The sequence below is a fragment of the Apodemus sylvaticus genome, chromosome 12, assembly GCF_947179515.1.
Source record: "Apodemus sylvaticus chromosome 12, mApoSyl1.1, whole genome shotgun sequence".
Taxonomy (NCBI): domain Eukaryota; kingdom Metazoa; phylum Chordata; class Mammalia; order Rodentia; family Muridae; genus Apodemus; species Apodemus sylvaticus.
Genome location: NC_067483.1, coordinates 69,877,231 through 69,901,591, shown reverse-complemented (window position 1 = coordinate 69,901,591; position 24,361 = coordinate 69,877,231). Strand labels below are relative to the sequence as shown.

The 24,361-nt window shown below is 42.7% G+C and overlaps 1 protein-coding gene across 4 annotated transcripts in view; it reads left to right on the top strand.

The window, feature by feature from the left end:
• Window positions 1-7,500: 7,500 nt before the first annotated feature.
• Window positions 7,501-24,361, top strand: part of Dnm3 (dynamin 3) — a 485,510-nt gene continuing 468,649 nt past the window's right edge. For all 4 annotated transcript variants that reach the window (XM_052200636.1, XM_052200637.1, XM_052200635.1 and 1 more), the window contains exon 1: window positions 7,501-7,828. In XM_052200636.1, the coding sequence (XP_052056596.1) occupies window positions 7,668-7,828 (161 nt within the window). In that variant the 5' untranslated portion in view covers window positions 7,501-7,667. The remainder of the gene's footprint in view (window positions 7,829-24,361) is intronic.

Below are 24,361 nucleotides of genomic sequence, written 5' to 3'. Positions count from 1 at the left end.
GATGGAGACCTCCAATTTAGAGTCTCTTGGCACAATGTCTGGCTGTAGGTTTCTGCATCTGTTTCCATCTGCTGCTGGTCTATGAGTATAGCAAAATGTTATTAGGAAACATTTTTCTGATTTGTTTTTTTTTTTTTTCAGACTGGTAGTGTTTCGTTTTGCCCTAGGTCTCTGGGCTATGCAATCTTTGGTTCTTGGTTATGTAAGCAGTGTCAGGTAAGGAGTCTTTCTTGTGGAGTGGGCCTTAAATCAAATCAGACACTGGTTGGTTATTCCACAAGTTCTGCACCACCATTGCCCTAGCATATTTGCAGGCAGGACAGATTGTCAGTCAAGGTTTTATGTCTGAGTTAGTGCCCACATTTCTCTTTTAGTAGCCTGTTGAGTACCTTCCTGAACCAAAGAGACTACACTGTAGAGGTGAGATGAAGCAACCTTTGGGTATATGCTGAAGCATGGTATAGCTAGGTCTTGAGGTAGATCAGTCCCCAACTTTCTAGGAAGTGCCATATTGATTTCCATAGTGGCTGTACACATTTGCACTCTTACTAGCAATGATGACTTGTCCTCCTAGTTCATGCTTCTTACCCTCATGAGCTGTCACTTGTGCTGTTGATCTTTGTCATTCTGATGGGTGTAAGATGGAATCTCAAAGTAGTTTTGATTTTCATTTCCCAGATGGCTAAGGATATTGAACATTTCCTTAAGTGCTTCTCAGCCATTTTGAGATTCTTATATTGAGATTTCTATTTAGATCTGTACCCCAGTTTTAATTGGATTATTTGTTTTTCAGTAACTAGCTTTTTGAGTTTTTAAAATATATTTTGGATACTAGACAACTGTCAGATGTAGACGTGGTAAAAATCAATAGACTACCACTTTGTCTGAATGACAGTGTTTTCTGCCTTACAGAGCCTTTTAGTTTTCATGAGGCCGCATTATTAGTTGTTGAACTTAGTGTCTACCCTATGAGTGGTCTGTTCAGAACGTCATCTCTTGTACTAGTGCATTCAAGGCTATTCCCCACTTTTTCTTCTATCAGCCTCAGTGTGTCTAGTTTTGTGTGAATGTCTTTCATCTACTTAGACTTGAATTTTGTGCAGGGTGATAAATATGGGTTTCTTTGAATTCGTCTATATGCAGACATTCAGTTTGACCAACTACACTTGTTGAAGATGCTTTTTTCCCAGTGTGTTTCTAACTCCTTTATAAAAAAAAAATTGGATGTTCATATGTGTTTAGATTTATGTTTGGGTTTTCAATTAGATTCAATTTATTAATATGTCTGTTTTTATATCAATATGAGGTTTTTATACTACACATCCTTAGTACAACTTGAAATTAGGGATGATACCTTCAGCAGTTTTTCCTCAAGATTATTTTAGCCATCTTGTGGTTATTTCTGTTTAAATTTAACTTCATCATACAATATCTTATTTTTCATCTATGGTAATTGAAAGGTTTTCTGAGTATAGTCTGGGCTGGCATCTGTGCTTTCTTAGAGCCTGCAGCTCATCTTTCCAGGCCCTTCTGACATTTAGAGTCTCCACTAAGAAGTCAGGCTTAATTCTAATAGGTTTGCCTTTATATGTTACTTGGTCTTTTCCCCTTACAGTGTTTAATATTCTTCTGTATGTTTAGTGTTTTGATTATTATGTGACAAGGGACTTTCCTTTCTGGCCCAATCTATTTGGTGTTCTGTATGATTCTTATACCTTTATCAGATTGGCATTGCCTTCTTTAGGTTAGGAAAGTTTTCTTTTATGATTTTGTTAAAGATATTTTATGGGTCTTTGAACTGGGCTTTTTTTCTTTCCTCTATTTCTATTATTGTTATCTTTGATCTTTTTATAGTGTCCCAGAGTTCATGGGTGCTTTGGGTCAGGATTTTGTTGATTTAACATTTTCTTCTATTGTATCTTTAACTCCTGAGATTCTCTTTTCCATCTTTTGTAGGCTGAGGATAATACTTGATGTTGTAGTTCTTGTTCAAATTCCTAAAGTTTTTATTTCCAGAATTCTCTTAGTTTGTGTTTTTTTCTTATTGATTCTATTTCCATTTTCAGGTCTTGAAGAGTGTTATTCATTTCCAGCAACTGTTCGTGTTTTCTTGGCTTTCTTTAAGAGATTTATTCTTTTCCTCCAATTGTTGGTATTTTCCTGTATTTCTTTAAGGGATTTATTCATTTCCTCTGTAAGCATCTCTACCATCTTCATGCACTTAGTTTCAAGGTCTTTTTCTGTCCTTCAGCTATGTTGGAATATTCAGAGCCTGCTGATAGCTGGCTTTAGTGGAGACATCGTGTCCTGGCTGTTATTGATTTTGTTTTTATGCTGGTGTCTAGGTATCTGGGTTTGGCATGATTATATATCTACGTGGCGATTTATGGATTTGTCTTTGTTGTTTAGGTGTTTTATTTCTTGGTTTCTGTTTCCTTTTTGGATTTTTAGAGAGTGTGATGCTTTTGTGTTGCCTGGTAGGATTTCGTTGGATTTGATAATTGTGGCCCCTGGGGGTTCCAGGTAAAATGTGCTTCTGGCTATTGGATGACATAAGGGATGGAGATAGGCTAGGGCTCAGAATGGGTTCAAAGGAGGGAGAAGAGAGCTTTTTTGTTTTGTTTTTGTTTTATTCTTAAAATCAGGATCTGCTTATTTTGTCTCCTTGGACTGAGGAGAGACAGTGAAGAGAGGACACCCAGAGGCTCTGGTAAAGCTCTGGGCATGAGTCTGGGATTTATATCTAGGAAACAGAAGGAGAACGGAAAATCTCCAGATTGTCAGGAGTGGTCTGTGGGTTAGTAGGGAGTGCCTGCTGCTGTTGAGGGCTGGGACCAAGTACCAAGTAGGGAAAGGAAGGTTAGAAGGGGAAGCTTTGTGGAATTCACAGGAGATGGGAGCAGGGGACATGGGAGGCTGCCAAGGGTGTGCTGCTGGGTTGGGGATGAGGCTGGGGTATTGGATCTGGGGAAAGAGAGTGGAGAAGGTCTGCCTTCAGCAGACCTAGTTTTTTAGTGGGCATGACCTGTGGTTTAGCAGGGGTGCCTGCTAGAGTTGGGGGATGGGAATAGTGAGGATGGAGCTGAGGTTAGGAGGGCATGGTCTGTGGCATCCACAGGGACATATGGGCAGGGGGAAATGGAGGCTGCAGTTGTTGCAATGTTTTGTTGTATCACTGGGGAAGAGACTGAGGGATTGGGTCTGGAGGAACTGAGAGAGACTCATTTAACATTTTGATCTTCTTTCTGTGCCATTGGAAATGTCATAAATGTAATTTTAAATGGGACTTTATAGCTTCTCTCTCTCTCTCTCTCTCACACACACACACAAAATTTACAGGGAGGTCAATTCAACAATTCAATTGTAAATTGTGAAGATATAACTCAACAAGTGAGATTTAAATTAGGGAAGAGCTTTCCTTTCAAAGTGATCCCAGAGAAACACATGTAGATCTGCTTGGTAGAAGGAAGCACAGATAGTGTGCTAAATCAAACATGTGAGACACAGACCGGTTCTTCTCGACCTTGCTTTCTCAGTGTTTGGCGCTTGCTTACCACTGTTCTCTGGCCTGCACACGTGTCAATTTGACCACGTTTTGAGGAGACTACTGGTGAGTGTCCATCTGTCAGATCTCAAATGAACAGAAGCCATTGGAGCAGGAGCCTGGAGGGCTTCTTCCACAGTTGTTTTGATGCCTGGCAGCAGGTGAGGCGTGTGGAGTAGGGAGTCCATACCTTTCACTAGCCTGATAAGCCGAAGGAGAGAAGGGATGATGTCAGTGCCACAGAGAGCGACTGCACCTTGGAGAGCCTGCCTGTTTAAATTGCTCATCCTGTTTAACAAGCTTGAAAAGGCCTCTGCAGTGAGTCTGATTTTCAGAAAGGTCTAGAATCTGTGCGAGGGGAAGAAAAAAAAACTTTGGGGGAAAGAAGCAAAGAGCTCAAACAGATCCTAAACAGTGTCTGGAGCAGGGGGATTAATGCCCAGCTGTTGAATGGATAGCATGGCAGATGCTTACAATTTTGGTTCAGCTCGCCTCATAAAAATTTATTAAATGTTGTGCTGGGCACTATGGGAAATAACCAAGATAGGACTTTGTAATAATGCTGTGGATTTTTGTGAACATGAATTCCTAAATTCATATATATTCAAGTCTGCGATTTTGGAGAGCTCACACATTTTTTTCTAGGCATATTTTCTTTACTGAAAAAGTTTTCTTTCATGCTTTCATCCTGCAGGATATTTAAAATATATGTCTGTGTATATACATGTATATTTATTATTTATAGATTTGATTTTGGAAATATCCAGGCTGTGTGGAACTAAGTCCAATAAATAAGGTAGGTGATCAAAATGGAGAAAAATTCTGTTTATCTAGAGTGAAGTGTGACTGTGTTTCATGGAGTGTTACTTTTTTGGGTGGTGGGGATGCCATATCAGTTTTAAAACAGTTCATCTCATTTTTTTTTTTTTTGTGGTATTCTTTCCTTAAGGTCATCTCTGAGAATGACCATGAAGTAAAATACACACTTATATAACAGTGTTCTCATGGGCTTATCAAAATCCTAACTTCTCACACACAGAAGCCAAAAAGGGTTTTAAACCTTTAGGAACTACCAGCAAAGAAGTGACGACATAAAGATGAGAGGCAGGGGAAGGAACTTGCCGTCCATCACCGGGGTTGGGACTGGGTGGGGATGATTGCATGATGCGCTCAAGAAACTGGGCACTGAGCAGACACCCCTCCTCAGACACCCCTCCTCAGACACCCCCCCTCAGACACCCCTCCTCAGACACCCCTCCTCAGACACCCCTCCTCAGACACCCCTCCTCAGACACCCCTCTTCAGACACCCCTCCTCAGACACCCCTCCTCAGACACCCCTCTTCAGACACCCCTCCTCAGACACCCCTCCTCAGATACCCCTCCTCAGACACCCCTCCTCAGACACCCCTCCTCAGACACCCCTCCTCAGACACCCCTCCTCAGACACCCCTCTTCAGACACCCCTCCTCAGACACCCCTCCTCAGACACCCCTCTTCAGACACCCCTCCTCAGACACCCCTCCTCAGACACCCCTCTTCAGACACCCCTCCTCAGACACCCCTCCTCAGACACCCCTCCTCAGACACCCCTCCTCAGACACCCCTCCTCAGACACCCCTCCTCAGACACCCCTCCTCAGACACCCCTCCTCAGACACCCCTCCTCAGCCTTCATATATACTGGAAAAGGTAGATGTTGGCTTTCTGTGGTGTTGTCCTATCTGCTTTTCCAATTCATATTTCTGTTTCCTATTTGTTTTACCTGGATTAACTTATGAATAGAAATTTATACCTCTGAAGGACCTTGGCTATTTCAAGTGGATTTAGATTCTCCTGCCACCACGCTACTGCAGAATATTCTGGAAAAGGGAGGTAAAGAAGAAAAGCAGCTGGCAAGAGTAATTGGGGATGGCTTCTTGAACCAAGTGAACAGGACTGATTAGAGGTTTCCAGTAGCTGATATATTTTCTTTCTAAGGCACGATAGCATCATCGTCTTCTGCATTAGAGCTCGAAAGACTTTGGACATGGGCTCGTGTACCCAGCTTACACAGCATGTAGTGTAGAGGTGTGAAGGAGGAACCCAGCAAGGACCATGTCTTCTCAGAAGCTGTCTATGACCCTCTGCAGATGGAGTCGTTGCTCCCTGATATCCATGACAGGTTCCCTTAAAGACATCCTACACCTGCAGTAAGCTTGAATTGTATAATTACATACCATTGAAAGACATTTTTATCCAATGTTCTCAGGGCTACGAAATTTAAGGCGACGATGCCTGTTGATCTGTCCTGGTGAGGGCCATCTTTCTGCTTGGAAGATGATTGCCTTCTTGTGTCTTTATATAGCAGATAGGCCTGGTTCTCTGGTGTCTTTTATCACAGGAACACTAGGTCTTTCAAACTAGGGTTCTACCATTATGACTTAATTTAACCATAACAATTTCCTTATAGTAAGTACATTGACCTTGGAAGGTCACTTGTGGTGGCAAATATTGACTGTTAACTTGGCAGGATCTAGAATCACCATGGAAACAAACCTCTGGGCGTGTCTTTAAAAGATTATTTAGATTAGGTTAATTAAGGTGGGACTATTCCACATGTTGGGATTTCTGAGATTTCTGACTTCATAGGAAGGACAAAGGAAGTTGATGACCAGCATCTGTTTCTCTCTGCCTTCTGACTACAGATGCAATATGGCCAGGCTCCACCCACTTCTGCCGCAGATGTCCCTGCAACCAGCTCCTGGAAGAGATGCCTAGAGAAAAGTATTTCCTCAGGGTCTGTGCCCAGAGGCTGCTGCAACAGTGATCCAAAGTTCCCATCCCGAAATGAGGCACTGTACTTCATGTGGTACTGGTTTTGCAGGCATGAAAAGCGAAAGATTGACTCAGCCATGAGATCGTATACCATATCCAGACAGCCACCGAGGCTAGGGAACATGAGGCAGAGCAGACTTCGTTCACTGTTGCCCTAGAGGGGCGATAGTGTGAGGGTGATGCCTAAGTTACAGTGAAGACCCCAGAATGCTGGAGATGCAACCTATTTTCCTATGTAGTCTCTAGCCTTAATGTTCCTTAAAGTCATTGGACAATAATGACAAGTAAATAATAATACAAAAAATAATAAAGAAAGTAAATACTACACACTAAACCCTAAGAGGTGTCAGTATTCACAATGCACAGGGTGGAGGACCACTGGAAGGAGGTGAAGAGGCATGGCCATTTATCTCTGTGTCTCCATCACTGGGCACAGAATCTTCTCAGTGTGCTAAATTTAACGGATTGAGTGCAGACCGCACGGTTATTGATGGGCTCCACAGCCAAAGTCTTTGTCCTATCCAGAAGCTAAAAGGACAGCTAGGCTCAGCAAGGAATCCCAAAAGCCAGAATGAGTATGGTAGGAGTAGGGAGCAGAAAGTTCGAGGAACTACATTTTAGCTTACAGGAGGTTGAGTAGAACAGGCTGGTAATGGTGAGTACTTTGATAAGGTCAGATTGACTCCAAAAGCCTAGCTTATCTCTGCATCCCACAGCAATCTGGGGTTTTGGAGTAGAGGGTGAAAAGTGAGATTTCCTTTTGGGAAATATATTCTGGTGCGTACAGTGGTGGTGGTGGTGCACGGTGAAGCTGTTGTCAATGTGCTGTTAGCTGAGGACAAACGGTAGTGCTTTCCGCTGGGTTTCCTCTGAGGGGTGTAGCTCCTTCAAAAGGAACAGCAATTCCTGTTGGGTGTGATTTTAGGCTATTCCTTGACCGAGTGCAGTACTCTGCCCTTTAGCCTGGGCGGTGGCATCTTGCCTAAGCTGGACGGCAGTGTATATGTGCCCGGGCTAGGCCAGTAGGGTTGAAAACTCTAGGGAGAAGCAGGCGAGAGGTGTGGTGTGGGCGTGGCCGTCTCAGGACCAGGCCACGCCTCCTTCGCCTTTCTCAGCTGCGCAAGCGCGCTGTCTGCTGTGAGCTGTCAGGAGCCTAGCCGCGGGAGGCAGGGTTCGGACATCGGTGCAGGGACACAGCCGTGTGAGCCCCGCGCTGTGACAACCGGGACAAGTGCTGCGAGGCCTGGGCTGCCTGCCAGGTCACAGAGTCGAGCGGGGACCTGTGGGGCAGTTGGCCGCACGGGCAAGATGGGGAACCGGGAGATGGAAGAGCTGATCCCTCTGGTGAACCGTCTGCAGGACGCTTTCTCCGCTCTGGGACAGAGCTGTCTGCTAGAGCTGCCGCAGATCGCCGTGGTGGGCGGCCAGAGCGCCGGCAAGAGCTCAGTGCTCGAGAACTTCGTGGGCAGGTGAGCGCACCGGGAGCGCGGTGGGGGCGCGTCCGTGGGGGAGCCCTGTGCTTCAGGCCGTTGGAACGTGGAACGGTGTGGGGAGCCCGAGGGTGGATTAGAGGCTGCAGCGGATTGGAGGCAGAGCGGTAGTGTCCCTGGAGCAGGCGGGGTCCTCCTTGCTCTGGGCATCCTTCGTCCTAGCATTCTCTACCCGGTGGTGACCCCTTGTCTGCCTTTCATCCTGCCGTACAAAGCCAAAGCCATTTCCTCCCCACCCTCGGTGGGGAGTCGGGGTACGCCCTGGGATCCACTTCCCTCGCTGGCTTGGTGCGCGCCAGCCTCTGGCAGCCTGGACGCGCAGCCCGGTGTTTTCCAGTTCCCAGCTCTTTCTCGGGCTCAACATCCCTCTCCTTTCCCTGTCACTCTCACCGAGGCTCTCAGTTCGGCAGCAGGGATTTACCCATCCTCCTTCGTCCCCCCCCTCCACCTCCCCCAATCCCCTGGCCCTGGCTCTCCGATCTTCTCAGCTGTCTACTGTTTGAGACAGTCATCGCCTGCCCCGAGCGAGCAGGGGAGGCGGGGTGTGTGAACCCAAAAATCCTTGTGGTGAAGGCTTATCTGGAGATGCTTGCCTACCATTCGCCTTGGAAGAATAAACGGTGGTGTGTTTGAATGTGCATCCATTTGCTGCTCAGGATGACTGAAAACCAGAGACCTCCAGGGGTGACCGTGGACTTGCGATGTTCCGGTGCGGTGTCATTCCTGCACCATCTCAGAACTGACCAGCATCTTTCTCGCACTCTCTCTATGCCCCCTCCCCCCCCAGCATTCTCTTGCGTTCCTTAAGCTCTTGTTTATCCAGCGGGTCTTCAAGCTAACATCCAGAATCCAAATTGTAGTTATAGCTTCACGTCTCCTAATTAAAACAACAACAACAACAACAACAACAACAAAGAATTGTTACTGTTTTAAGTCGGGAATCAACGTTTTTTTTTTCAGCCAACAATTCAGGAAGGATTGAGTTACCTTAATGGCCTTGCATGAGGAGTGCATCCTGGAGGCTGGAATCTGGTTCCTAGTAGTAAACCAGGTAGAAGGTGCAGCAATGAAAACAGTGGGCTGGAGGGGACAATCTGGGATTGCACTTCATTCTTTTATTTGGCTGGTGAGCGGCTTGTGATGCAGAGGGTTCCTGCTGCGGCTCTCCATCCCGTTCTTTCTTTTTGTTACTGCTTGGCAATGTGTAAACTGTTCCCACATTTTTGGGTGTGAGCTTTGTGAAGTGCGTTTCCCTTTTTCTCAGATGATGCTCCGTCTCTCAGGAGATACTCTTCATTGTGAACTAGAAAGATAAAACCGTGTAATTGCTCGCAATTGGCAGCTACCCCTGCGTAGTTAGTTGCCTTGATCATTTCTCCTTGGTTTTATAATTAATTTTTGCTCAATAGGAAAGGCAACAGCCAAACATTTTGCCTGCGTCATCTCAGACCTCTGGTCTAAGGCAAGAAGTTCTTTAATGATCCTCATTCTTAAGGATTAAAATTTTTCAAACACAACAGCCATGTTCATGTTCTTATTTATCTTCCTTATAATTTGCTTGGATGAGCATATATCTAAGCATATTTTGTTCAGTGCTTTTGAATTCAATGTAAAGTGTTTGCACATATCTCAGTTCTGCCCTCTAGGTTGGCAAATCAGAACAATCTTCTTAATGGTATAATGAAAGTGTGTACATTTCTCCTCATTAGCTATATTCTTCTGTAATGAGAATAAAACAGAGGCACAGGAGAGTAACATATTTAATTCTGAGCATTCTTCCATAATAAAATGAAAAAAGGGACTATAAAAATCAGAGCACTTATCAGAATGTGTTAGTAATTTCTCCTACTTTATAAAGTTTTACCAGTAGTTGACTATAAGGCTGATAAGAAAATAATGGGCATAGAATATGTTCACAAAGTAAGTACATAAAACCTTTATTAGCTTCAGAGTAGCCCTGTCTAGCACAACTTATATACTAAGGAGAAAACTTAATTAGAAGAAGGTCATTTGACTTTAATAAAGATTTCGGTCATTGAATGATTGAGGAATCTAATTTCTAATTATAACTCAACCTTAGGAGAGGAAAAAAAAAAAAAAAAACAACCCTCCATTTCAGAAGTGAATCAGCCCAGGTTGAAAAAGAAAAGGTTTTCATGTTTCAGTGGAATCTTTTAATTTTTATTAAGCAGGAGCTTTATAACCAATATAAAGTTCTTTAAAAGGCAGTCAGTCTTTCTCCTCTGCTCATAGCTGTTCTCGGTTCAATGCTTGACCAATTGTGTAGTGACCGCGTACAGTCAAGCCCCAGGATCTTCACGTGTGTGAACTGTTTGCTTCTGAATTAAGCTTGCTCTCTTCAAAATTCTGTTGCATTTATTTACTGATTTATTTACCACTTAACAATCCACCTTTAGTTACTGACCATATCTTTCCATCAAAAATAGTTTGCTTATACTGTTTTTCTTTTAAGAGATACCATTGAATATATCAGGATGTTGAATGTGTTTATTTAACTGTATCTATAAAACCAGTTTTTGGGTGACAAGTTTGTTATGAATAAAACGTGTCATGAATGAACTACTTGTTTGTGATTTTCTTGCTGAAGCGATGGATTTGCATATTAATGTGCTATAGTGTGAGTAGCTAGATTGTTGTGATTGTTCAAGGGAGCCTATATGCTGGTAGTCAGAAGCTGCTTATGGTCTAATACCCAGAAAGTAAAACCCATGGATCGAAGGAAGACGGGTTCACGACCAGGCTCACATCTGTCCTTTGGTCTGGTTTGTAAATGGAAGAATTGACTTTATTCAACTGCTTTCTTATTTGTGTATTTATAGGAACGCTCTTGTCCTCCCTTCCAGTTGAACTCAGGGCCTGGTATATGGCAGGCAAGTGCTTCACCACTCAGCCACATTTCCAACTCATTTCCTCCCTCGCCCCGGCCCTGACCCCCACCTTGTAGACTTGAATCACCCTGTATCCCAGGCAGGCACTGAACTCGGGACTGTCCTCTCTCAGCAGCTGCCGTAGCTGGGAGTACAGGCCTGAATCCCCTGCACAAATAGAAAAGATTTTGAGGCCTGACTCTAAATTTGTATATTTAGATTTCAGTATTGATAAAAAATAATGGCTACTATTTACTGAGTGATTGCTTTATCTTGGATACTATCGTGGGTCCTTTTATATGAAAAATCACATTTAATCCTCATAAAACTCTGAAGAGGTAAGTACACTTATTCATTTCATTTTTACCTAATAGTAAATTAAAATATAATGAGCTCAAACAAGTCACTCGTGGCTAATTTGAGTTAATGTAAAAACTTCAGTCCAACCTGAGGTGTTCGAACTCCTTAACCCAGTCTTTAAAACCTATGTGCTGCCAGACAGTGGTGGCTCAGACCTTTAATCCCAGCACTTGGAAGGCAGAGGCAGGCAGATTTCTGAGTTCAAGGCCAGCCTGGTCTACAGAGTGAATTCCAGGACAGCTAGGGCTACACAGAGAAACCCTGTCTTGAAAACCCAAAAAACAAACAAACAAAAAACCAAAACCCTCCCCCCAAAATCCTATGTGCTGTACTGCCCTTCCACATGGGGCGTTATCAGACCTTTGGTTAATACTTGCAGTATCTTTTTAGTCTTATAACTCTGGGCGCTATTTTGATAAGTTTATGTCTACTATGTTGTGTTCATCTACTATCTTAGAAGAGTTAATGAAAAGGTACACATTTTTATTTACTAGGCATTCTTGAAGATAGCTATGAAATGTAATTGAGCTGTTTCCTTAAGTATGTGTTTAGAGTGCATATAACTTATTTATCGAGGTGCTAAGTGAAAACTATACAAGCTGCTAATGTGCAAATATTTTTAATGATACACTTGTTAGCAGCATTAGCTGCTCAATGCTGATTATATAGGCAGAAGATTTTGTGTTATTTTATTTTAGTCTGAATGGCAAACAGGTCCCTAATTCTGAACAAGTCGTGAAGATTTTGTGGTTACTGGAAACCAGATAAAAGATTTTTAAACATGGACTATATGGAAGTTTGTTTCAGTGTGAAACATCTCAATAATATTTATTTATTTATTTATGAGGTTTATGAAGATGTTGGCTATCTTGTTTGAGGGGAACTGAGTCATTTGGTGATGTTGTTGGGTGTGATCAGAATTAAACCTGAAGTTTGTTATAGCTCAAGGACTAACAGACTCGACTCCTTGATGGATTCCGTGAACATGTCTCAAAGTAAGAGTCCTCTAATTGTGATCAAGATGAAAACTTATTAAGCCAGAGTAGGTTTGTATTGAGAAGGATTCTGTTAAAATATCAAAGCATGTTAGTTATTGTATTTTCAAAAAAAGAAATGGCTTCTAAGATTTTAGTTATTAGGTTAATGGTGGCTAACAACTAAAATGGGATAACTAATTGAAAATTATGCTTAGAAATCTCCAAGGAACTTACTCAGCAAAATATGAAAAACATGAACTGTTCTTTATCTAATGAGTTGGTGGAACCTGAAATTATGAAGACATTCACGCTGAATCTGCATTATATAATGCCCTTTAAGGTTATCACAGGTTCACAGTTAGTAGGATTTATTCACCACGATCAACATTTTTGTCCGGAAAAAAAAATATGGCTCAGTGATCTGGTTTCAACTGAATATCTTTGTTTTGGTTTTACTTCTGATTAACTATTATTAAAAAAATGTTCTTTATTGTCTTAAAGAATGAAGTTAAGGGCCCCAGAAGATGGTTCAGTGATTAAGAATGCTTGCTATGTAAGCTCTTGCAGTTTGGTATTAGGTATGGCCTTAGGTGACTGTAACCCCAGAAACATGTGGATCCCAGGAACTTGCTAGGCAGCCAACCTAGTCAGAAAAATGAGCATCAGGTTTAGTGAGAGATGCCATCTTGAAAACTAAGATGGAGAGCAATAGGAGAAGACATCAGACATCTTGCCTTCCTCGGGCATGCACCCATGACACTTGTCCTACTAACCATAAACCCCCACTACTATACCACAACTAAAGATGTTGGGCAGGCAGTCTTCCATAATCTCAGAGGATTGGAAACAGTATCAGGCACATTAGAAAGTAGGGGTATTAGGCTCTCTATCAATGAGATATAATATTTGTTTTATGTATTAGTATGCTTTCTCTTGCTATAGCAGAATAGTAGAGACCAGGCAATTTTATAAAGAAATAAGGTTTATTTAGTACAAAGTTTTTAGAGTCTGGAGCCTCAAACAGGTTCTGGTATGGTTCTGGTGAAGGTTTCATGGTGGGAGTGTGTGGGAAAGAGGTACAGGTTTCATGACAAAGTGGGAAGCCAGAGAGACAAAGGGGAGGGGGGATGTTCTCATGTAACAACCATCTGGAGAATTTATCCAAGTCCCACGGATGTGCATCAGTTACTCCAGAGATCAAAGACCCCAGTGATCTCAATCATTCTTCCTAAGGTCTCATGAAAGTTCTCCAACCTCTTAGCATTGCAGTTGGAACCCAAGCTTCTCAGACAAACCCTACCCACAACAGAGCAGCATGAGGCTTTCTGTGGACCTCACCTTTTGCCATGGGTATTTTTAAGTAGAGTTAAACCATGAGGTATTACTTATTATGATGCTCTTATTTAGTTTGAAGAGGACCAAAGGCAGGCAGGAAAAGGGGACTTTTTCCCTCTCTGACCAGGGACAAATTAAGAGAGCTGAAAGCTAATGTACTGTATAGAATAATCAAATTTAATATTCTATATTAAAACTTTAAATATGTAATATTCTATATGGACAGCGTTCTTCCATTTCCCAATCTAAGTCTACTGGACTCTTTGACAGAGCCCCCATATCTCTCAGTTCCTATGGTTTTCATATCCAAATGCTGATGGGGATACAACCCAGAGGCAGAAAGAAAGTTATTTGTTTAGATCGAATGGTTAGTAAGCAGCCAAACCTTGACTTAACCTTGGACAAGACTTATTGGAATCCTTGAGAAATGTAGAAGTAACATTAAAGAACATCTATTGAATTCTAAGCTTAGTAGGCATGTAAAACATTCAGAAGCTGATGTCTGTGTATATATATATATATATATATATATATATATATATTTATTTATGTACAGGTGTGTACATGTGTGTACGTGTGTGTGTGTGTGTGTGTGTGTGTGTGTGTGTGTGTGTGTGTGTGAGAGAGAGAGAGAGAGAGAGAGGGTATACTCACAGAACTGCCAAGCTCACCAGATTCCTCAGCAGGGAGAGGGGTGTGCTCTGTCAGCTTAATGACCTGACCTGGCTATCCATGGAATCTGCATAAATCTGCTCTCTTGACTATTGCATAGTACCATGGCACATGTACCCTCCCACTAGTAATTAGTAATTAAAATAAGAAAGCTGACAGAATATAAAGTATGAGACCATAATTTTCAAATGGATATATAAGATAAGGACTGTTAAATACACTGTCAATTAGCTGGGATAAAGCTTTATAGCATATTGCTTTTTAAAATAAAACAGTCCTCCCCAAGCTGCCACTCTGAAATCGATCCAGGGTTTAAGTGGAAAGCAGACAATATATGGGTTACCAGTGTCATTTAAGCTCAAGGCTACATGGACTGAAGTATCAATGTCAAGGCAGGGAGGTGGGGATCTACATCTCAGTGTCTGGCTTGACAACAAGCTATTGAATTTAGACTGTCTTTTTAAACACAAAGAGATACTGTACATTGAAGAGGGGAAGAGAAAAAAAGATACTGGAGAGATTAAATATATGACTGAGTGTTGATGGGAGTCACATGCACAGCACGAGTGGATATGCGCGCGCGCGCGCACACACACACACACACACACACACACACACACACACGCTTCTGAGACACTGAAGAGGAATTCTATTTTCTTATTTCAAAATGAAGCACTAGTTAAAGTTTTGAAATAAATTGGATCTAAAAGTATCAGAGAAAATTTTTTATAGGCAAACCTAAAAACATTGTTTTGTTCAGAAAGTATGAGAGGAAAAAGAAGAGGTTGGCGTTAAGTAATGTATATTGCTGGGCATGGTAGCCTTTAACCCCAGCACTCCAGAGTCAGAGGCAGGTGAATCTTTGTAAGTTTGGGGCCTGCCTAGCCTTCATATGAAGTTCCAGATTAGCCAGAAATACAGAGTAAGACTGAGTCTTAATATATAAGCTTTAAAAAGTGTATTTTTCAGAAACCATTTTTAACAAATGACAGTGTTTATAAATGGAACATTAATGGTACCTTGCACATCTGTAGCTGTGAATAGTCTAACTTTTCTTCCTTTACCAGAAGCAAGAACTTTGGCATCAAACAAGACTGATGTAAGAAACCTCCCTCTGGTTTAATTTACACTCATTTCCTGGAGTTAGGATTCAGAGGATTCAAGAGATTTGTTCAAGGTCAGGAAAAGTCAGAGAGCTGGCTTTGGAACTTGATGTTCAGAACTCATGGCCTTGGGTTTGGTTTCATTGTCTGCTCCCCCTCCTCCTATTGTTTTCGAGAGCCTCCCTCTCAACCCCACCCTGCCTCCTCCTTTTCCCATCCCTTAGTGGTATCAGTATTGGACCAGATCTTCTTGACACTTCCATGACTTACTCTTCTTGCTAGCACCATCAGAACATTGTCCCCCCACCCCACCCCCACCTCAGCCCCATACAGGATGGTAAATGGAGACAGGGAATAGAGTTCCTCTCAGATTTAGACCAGATAATTCTCTGAGATAGTAACTCCCTGAGTAAAGAAAGCATGAGATGCAAAAGGTCCAAATGACACACTAGAGGTATTGTCTAGGTGGGCATCAGCTAGAAAGCTGAGCCTGTCGTAGTCACTGATTTTTCTCAAACCAAGGCATGCTTCTGTAAAATTGTATATAAATAAACAATAGGCCCCAAATGTCACTTCTTAAAGAAAGGGATGAGTTTTTAGGTTAAAACCAAATGCATTTGTGTAGCAAATGACATACTTCAGTTTGTCTGGTTCATATTATTGCTTTTATTGTGTGTGCAGTCTTCAAGTGAACTGAGAGCCATTAAGGGCCATCAGTATCATAAGTTATTTGTATCATCCGTTTTAAATAAGCATCAATATTGTTTTAAGTCTTTCATGTTGGAGAGAGATCTCTATTTCCAGGTCCTGAAAGGGTCCATCGCTGATTCCTTACGACAGTATGTCGTGTCTCTGCTTTAAGGAAATGCTGGAACTATAAGTTGCATATTTAGGCATATTAGAAATAGGGTTGCTGAAGCACCCTGTTGCCTATTGTATCAGTGACCTGGAATAATAAAAAAAGATAGATAAACTTAAATAAGTAAGTTGATAGGTGACTATCTTAGTTAGGGTTACCATTGCTTCAACAAAACACCTGAGTACAGCAACTCTGGGAAGAAAGGGCTTATTTGGCTTATACTTCCACAGTACTGTTCATCATCAAAGGAAGTCAGGGCAGGAAAGCTCAAACATGGAACCTGGAGGCAGGAGCTGATGAAGAGGCCTTGGAGAGCTGCTGCTTGCTGTTTTGTTCTCCATGGCTTGCTTAGGCTGTTTTCTTATGGAGATAGCACCGCCTGTAATGAGCTGAGCCCTCCCTCACCCACCACTAGGTAAAAAAACAGTGCTCTGCATGCTTGCTTACAGCCTAATCTTTGGGAGGATTTTCCTTAATTGAGGTTTTCCCCTCTTAGATAAGTTTAGCTTATGTTTAAGTTGACTTAACACCATCCAGCACAATGACAAACCTTCATTGTTTGTGGTTTTCATTTAGAGACCCCAGGGAGCAGCTCTTGAAAAGGAGTCATCCCGTTATGGTGATATGGCTTATGCTTGGCCAACTGGAGTAGGTGTCCTATATAAGCCTCTTTGACTTCATATTTGGTGTGTGTGTGTGTGTGTGTGTGTGTGTGTGTGTGTGTGAGAGAGAGAGAGAGAGAGAGAGAGAGAGAGAGAGAAGTCTAAGATGTCTAAGATGGTGTCTTGTATCTGGCCCAAAAGATACATTCATTAAAAGATGATATTTTCCTTAAATCTTTTATTTAGGCTAGATGTTTTTGAATACTAAAAAAGTAAGCATAGAATGGTTGGGATACCGAGGCAGGGGCTTTCCATGAGTTTTATGTGCCTGGGTATGATGATAGATAGGTTTCCTCCAGGCCAGTATGAGACAGAGTTCCAGATCCTATCTCAAAACAAACAATCAAAACTAAAAATAAATAAAAATAAAACAAAAACAAACTAAGCTAACAAAAACCATCCCATCCCAAAGAAAAGAAAGTATAGGAATATTAACATGTAGTTGCAGTGTAGGATGTGTGTGTGTGTGTATGTGTGTGTGTCTGTGTGTGTGTATTACACAATTACAATTGCATTAAAGTGCACTTTTAAAAAGCCTGGACTAACTTAGTGCACATTTGTGACTCCCTGAGAGAAATGGTCCTTCACTTTCAGCAGTATTACGATGTAACTGTTTTCTCTCAATAGATACATACACAGAAACTGAATTAGATTGCTTCTCCCTTCCAGCAGTTTCAAAGCACTTTTTTGTTTATTAATTCATTAATCTCTAACGCTCCCTGAGAGAGTAGTCAAGCATATTTTGCTAATTTAATTTATAAATGAAAAGTATTAAGTTGAAAAAAAAAATCAAGTGACACACGAGGAGTCTCAAGGTGAATCCTAGACACCATGAGTGCAATTGAAGCAGAAGTAATAGAATGAATTTTGCAGGCATTCTTAGCTATACTAGAGGGTAGATTTTTTTTTTATCACTTTAGAAACTCTTTACTTTGTGTGTACACAAGTGTGTGCATGTGTGTGCATACATGTGTACGTATGTTGGTGCTCATGCCACATAGGTCAGAGGACAACTTGTGCAGTTGCTTCTCTTTTCCCACCGTATAGTTCCCAGAGATGGAATTCAGGTTGTAAGGGTTGGGAGCAGGCTTCTTTGCCTAAAGAGCCATCTTGCTGGACACGGAATAGGCTTAAGGGAGGCATTAGATTCTATTATATGAAGTACCTCATTTTTAGGGTGCATTTTTTGTTTGGAAATGCTAGCTCTCTCTCTCTCTCTCTCTCTCTCTCTCTCTCTCTCTCACACACACACACACACACACACACACACACACACGGAGAAGGAGAGAGAGAGAGAGAGAGAGAGAGAGAGAGAGAGAGAGAGAGACAGAGAGAGAGAGAGAGAATATGATAAGCATGGATCTTTCTAGCCCAGCCAGAAGTCTAACTGCTGTAAGGACTAGGAGTGTGTTTGTGGATTTGGTTTACACTGGTGGCAGGTCCTTCCTGGGTATATGTTGAAGAAATGTCCCAGGTAAGGCGAGATAACATACTGGTGTTCTCCACTGCTGTCCTGTCTTCCTCAGGGCCTGCCTCCAGTGTCCTTGTGCCTATGTCTGTGCAGAGTTTGCACTATGTGATTGGTTCCCTGTCAATTTTCCCAATTATTTGCAGCTTCCTGTATGCTTGTTATTTTTTGTAATGTGATGCTGGCATACAGCAGGAACTAAATGAGTGTCTTAGCCACATGACCCTTTACGAGCCATTTTTCTAAGCTGAAATATGCTCTTAGTTTACCCAAAAAATGGTTGTGAGTGGGTGAGGGGAGCACGGGATGAGATCAGAGTTTTTCTAAGTATGTGTTGAGTAGTGGTTGGTTTTCCATTGCTGTGATAGCATATCCTGACAAAGGAGACCTAAGGGAGAAAAGGGCTTGTTTGGGGTCACAGCTTGGTCCATCATGGCAGAGAAGCCATGGCACCAGGAGCTTTGGAAAGCTGGTCACATTGTAAGTACAACTTAGCTAGTCTTTTGCTTTGTATGCAGCCCAGTACACAGGCTAGGGAGCCCTGTTTTCTTCTTCTAGGGTGGGTCTTCCTACCACAGTGAGAGCCATCAAAATGATTCCCTCATAGGTGTACCTGAAGGCTTGCCTCCTAGGTAACTCCAGATCCTGTTGACAGTAGACTTTAGCCACAAAGGTTACAACCTCTTAGTGGGCCATGGTGTCTAAGTAGTTGGTTGTGATAGCCTTAAATAAGGCTATCACATCTCAGGTAGCAATGGCAGATATTTGTAAACATAGGCCGGGTAGCATTAGCCTGTGCTCTTGTTTTTCTTAAAGCTGTTGAATGTTTCTGTACTGTTTTAAAGCTAATGTTCCTCTAGTTCTTTGTTGATTCTGCATTTAAATGGATGAATTTATCTTTTCCTTATAGTAGACACACTTCCCATTATACCACACTGTCCTATGAAGATGAATTAAACCAGAGATCATTTTAGTATGGTGAAAAAGTAGAATATGTATGTAATAAAATTCAGCCATTCTAAATGAATGTGTAATAAAAATTGTTCTTTGTCCGAGGAGACTTCTTAATATATTCCATTTACCTTCGTGCTTGCCAGATTGCTTCTGGGCTTATGTTTTCCTTGTATGTTCACATGTGTATGTGTGTGCACATGTGGGAAGACCAAACTTTAATATCCAGCATCTTTTAAAATTTATTTTATATATGTGAGTACACTGTTGCTCTCTTTAGACACACCAGAAGAGGGCATCAGATCCCATTACAGGTGGTTATGAGTCACCATGTGGTTGCTGGGAATTGAACTCAGGACTTCTGGAAGAGCAGTCAGTGCTCTTAATTACCACTCCATCTCTCCAGCCCTTGAGTGTCTTTCTTAATTGCTTTCAGTGTTAATTTTTTGAGTGACGGTCTCTCCTAGAACCTAGAGCTCACTGATGTGACTGGATAGCCAATGAGCTTCAGGGGTCTTGAGGGCTCCTCCTCCTGAGCACTGTTTACGGACATCTGAACTCAGGTCCTGACGCTTGTCTGACCAGTGCTTTCCTGGATGAGCTCTTTCTCCAGCTCGGAGTTTATATTCTCATTATGTGAAATTTAATTTTGAGGGCAAAGAGACTTTAATACACTTGTTTGTAGGTGGCTGACAAATACAGCGGCGAGTTCTGCTTGGAAACTGGTAGCGGATGGGTTTGTTTGGCCGCTGAGTCCCTTCTTTAACAGTCATGCTTTGAGAGTCCCCTGGATTTCAGAATGGTGGGAGGCTCTGTGTGTGTAGTCACCTCTCAGAAAGTTGGTACCCAGTAGACTCTGATATGCATGGCACTGCTGCTGTTTTGGGTAAACAAATGTGATGGCATCTTCATTATCAACTTGATAGGATTGAGAACCACTGAAGAGACACACTTCTAGGCATTCCTCAGAGAGTGGTTTCAGAGGTGCTTAGCTGAGAAGGGAAGAAAGGCACTGTTCTATGGACGAGGGCTTCACACTGGATGAAAGCGAGGAGGCGAGGGGGATGCGGGCATCCATCTCTCCCCGTTTCCTTGGTGCAGACACAGTGTGGCCGTCTGTCTATCCATGCTCTTGCTCCCATACCTTCCTGGCCATGATGGATTGTACTTCCAAACTACGAGTCGGAATGAATAAATCTTTCTATCCCTGTTGCTTCTGTAAAATCCAAGAAAGATGTCATGAAAAGGGCTGTGATTTAAGATGCATATCAAAGAGTATGAATCTGATAAATCAAGACGGGGCCAGAGGTACCAGGTGAGAATGTTCTTACGGAGCAGAGACCTTTCCATCCAGCCTGGACGGGGACTGGTGGGAGATACCTGGCAGAATGAACTGGGTCCTATTTTTGGGTCGCTAAAATAAGAAATCAGTCCTTAACCCAAGAAACAGTAAGACCTATGAATACTTAGGAAGGATGCAGTGGAGCCAGGTGTTGGGGAGAGTAAGATGACCACATACTGTATTCTGCACAGATGAAGGAGGTATCAGGGATTCTACTGAAAATTGACCAATATAATATTGATGGAGGTGTGAGCTTGTAATTTTTTTCTTTAGTAGAAACAGAGAAAAAAAAAAGATCATTTCAGGGATAGTCTATGGTTACTCATGTTAAATGAGGAAAACCTCAGAGACAGGAACCCCAAATAATTTGAAACTTTGACTGGGCCCCTGCAGGAATGTTAGTGTAATTTATTTAGATAAGCATATGTGCTGAAGGAAGAAACACATCCTCCCTCTACTTCCAACTAATTGAATCTCTCACTGTACTTGGGCCCCATGGCACAGGCCAATTAATAATCCCAGCAATTTTGGAAATAGCAGACTAGGGGGATACAAAGTCAGGTCAGCTTGGTTTATATAGTGAGTCAAGGCTTTTCCTGTCTCAAAATTTAAAAGAAAAGAAAGAAAAGAAAAGAAAGAACATGACTGGGTATACAGTCCAGTGTTTGGTTGTTTGCCTAACATGCATGAGGTTGATCCCAGAAGTACTTGACTTGATAAATAAATACTTGACTCTTTTCATGTTCAGGGTCGTCTGTGAAGCACCCTGTCGGACCACCCTGGTTATACTGATTGTGATCCCCAACCACCCTCCCCTACGCGCTGATCACATTGTTTAGCAGTTGACTATTTCCATTTGTTGGCTCGATATCAGTTCTGGGCCACTGAGGTGGACTGAAGACCTTTTGTTAGCATCCAGCACAGAATCTTGTATCTTGGATACTATTATTTTAGGTACTGTGATAGACTGGATGTTTAGACCCTCTAGAGTTCATACAGACATCAGAATCTACATGTGACTGTGTTGGAGACTGGTCCCTAAAGAAGTCATTAAGAGGTCATACATGTGGGGTCTTGTGCTAAAAGGATTAGTGACCCTAAGACAGTGGTTCTCAACCCTCCTAATTTCATGACCCTTAAATACAGTTGTTCATGTTGTGCTGACCACCCCCAACCATGAAATTAGTTTGTTGCTACTCATAACTAATTTTCCTACTGTTATAAATCATAATAGAAATATCTGATATGCAGATGGTCTTAGATGACCCCCCGGGAAAGGGTCATCGACCACCCCGCCCAAGGGGTCTCGACCCACATGTTGAGAACCATTGCCTTAAAAGGTGAGGCATCAGAGACTCCCTTTGCTTCTGTGGGCCCAAGCAGCCAAGGTCCAGAAGGAAGCAGCTGTGGATAAGCCAGGAAGAGTGTCTCGACCTTGCTCTTAGATTTCTAGTCTCCACGACAGTCAAGAAATAAATTAGTGTTGTTTGAGCTACCGTGCCTGTGGCCTTTTGTTCCAGAAGCCTGAGCAGACTAATGCAGTCACTTAATTCTTATTGAGTTCTCGCTAGTTACACTGGCGATGTGACTTAGATGGATTGGTACTGACAGTGAGGCTCCTGGCTTTAACGAAGACCTCTGGTTTTCCACAAGAAAGTTGGCTCATGAACGCTCGCTCAAACTAAAGCCCTTAGTCTGTGTTCTATAGAGTCATCTCTTCTCTAGCCTGAACTTCCCTCTCCTTTTTGTGGATGATACAGACATACCTCTGAGTGTCCTGTTTTAGCCTCTGCCTGCTTCCGTTGTTGGCTTAGCTTTACCCCGCCTCCCCTTGATACCCTCCACACCAATTTGAGTGACAGGGGAAAGCGCCACTTAAAAGATGGTCCAACCCAGGACTCCCGCCCCCAAGGCCAGTACACATATGTGTGTAAGATTTAGCCAAGGAGCTTATCAATTAGAGGTTCCTGGGACCCTCCCATGGAGGCTGGTGCACTGGCTCAGGAACCAAGCCAGAGCCGGTTGTATTTTTCTAAAGCCCTCTTCGGAAGTGCTTCTGGTAAACAGCCAAATAGGAGAGCTCCTAACCACCATATCTATAACTCTAATTATTTCCACAGCTGTGGATAGGCAATGCAATATGTCTTCCCCTCACAACGTTTACACCAAAATGGCCCTATAGAAACCTGATTTCTAAATCTATCTGTCTGTGCCTGATTATGAGTTCCTACTGACTGACTCAAAGTGATCATCAATGACCTTCTGAACTCTAGTTACGGACTCACAGTGCCTTCTCTAATCCTCCAATCTAGCCTCTGCACAGTCATACACAATTAAAATGTACCATAGTTTAGATCTGGAGTGTCCTAGGGTGGCCCAAGTATTAAAGTGTTGGTAGTATTAAAGCCCAGGTACTATTGGGAGGTGGAGCCTTTAGGATATGAGGCCTTATGGAAGAAGCTGAGCCACTGGTGGCAAGCCTTGGGTGGGGTATGTATTAGTTACCTTTCTATGCCTGTGACAAAACAGCAGGAATAAGGCACTTTAAAAAGGCAGCATTTAACTGGGCTCATGGCTATAGAAGATTAGTGTCCATGATGATACATGGAAGGCATAGCAGCAGGATCAGTTGAAAGCTTACACCTTGAATTGAAAGCAAGAGTCAGAATGCATGGGAATGGGGGAAGCTTTTGAAGCCTCAAAGTTCTATCCTGTGACACAAGGCCATACCTCCTAATCCTTCCCAAATAGTTCCACCAATTATTTGAACATATGAGCCCATGGGGGTGACGTCTTAGTTATGGTTACTATTGCTGTCTTGAAATGCCATGACCAAAAAAAGCAGCTTAGGTAGGAAAGGGTTGTTTTCTCTCAATAGTCACAGTCTATTGAGAGAAGCTTTCTTAGTTAGGGTTTTACTGCTGTGAACAGACATTATAACCAAGGCAACTCTTATAAGGACATCATTTAATTGGGGCTGGCTTACAGGTTCAGAGGTTCAGCTGTTATCATCAAGGTGGGACCATGGCAGCATCCAGGCAGGCATGGTGCAGGAGGAGCTGAGAGCTCTACATCTTCGTCTGAAGGCTGCTAGCAGAATATTGACTCCCAGGGAGCTAGGAATAGGGCATTTTTAAAAAAAAATGTATTTGCATTTCAAGTGTTAACTCTTTACCCCAGTTTCCCCCCTCCCAGAAACCTCATATCTCATCCCCTCTCCCCCTGCTTCTATGAGGGTGTTCTTCCACCCACCCACCAACTCCTGCCTCCCCTCCCTTGATTCCCCTATGTGGGGGCATCTATCCATCCTTCATAGGACCAAGGACCTCTCCTCCCACTGATGCCTGACAAGGCCATCCTCTGCTACATATGCAGCCAGAGCCATTTGTACTCCTTGGTTGGTGGCTTAATCCCTGGGAGCTCTGGGGGGGGGGGCGGCTCTGGTTGGTTGATATTGTTGTTCTTCCTATGGGGTTGAAAACCCCTTCAGCTCTTTCAATACTTTCTCTAACTCTTCCTTTGGGGACCCACACTCAGTGCAATGGTTGGCTATGAGCATCCAACTTTGTATTTGTCAGGCTCTGTCAGGGCCTCTCAGGAGACAGCTATATCAGGCTCCTTTCAGCAATCCTTTCTTAGCATCCACAATAGTGTCGGGGTTTGGTGACTGTATATAGGATGAATCTCCAGATGGAACAGTCAGTCACTGGATGGCCTCTGCTCTACACTTTGTCCCCATATTTGCTCCCGTGAGTATTTTGTTCCCCTTTCTAAGAAGGACCAAAGCATCCACACTTTGATCTTCCTTCTTCTTGAGCTTCATGTGGTCTGTAAGTTGTATCTTGGGTATTGGAGTTTTGGGGCTAATATCCACTTATTAGTGAGTGCATACCAA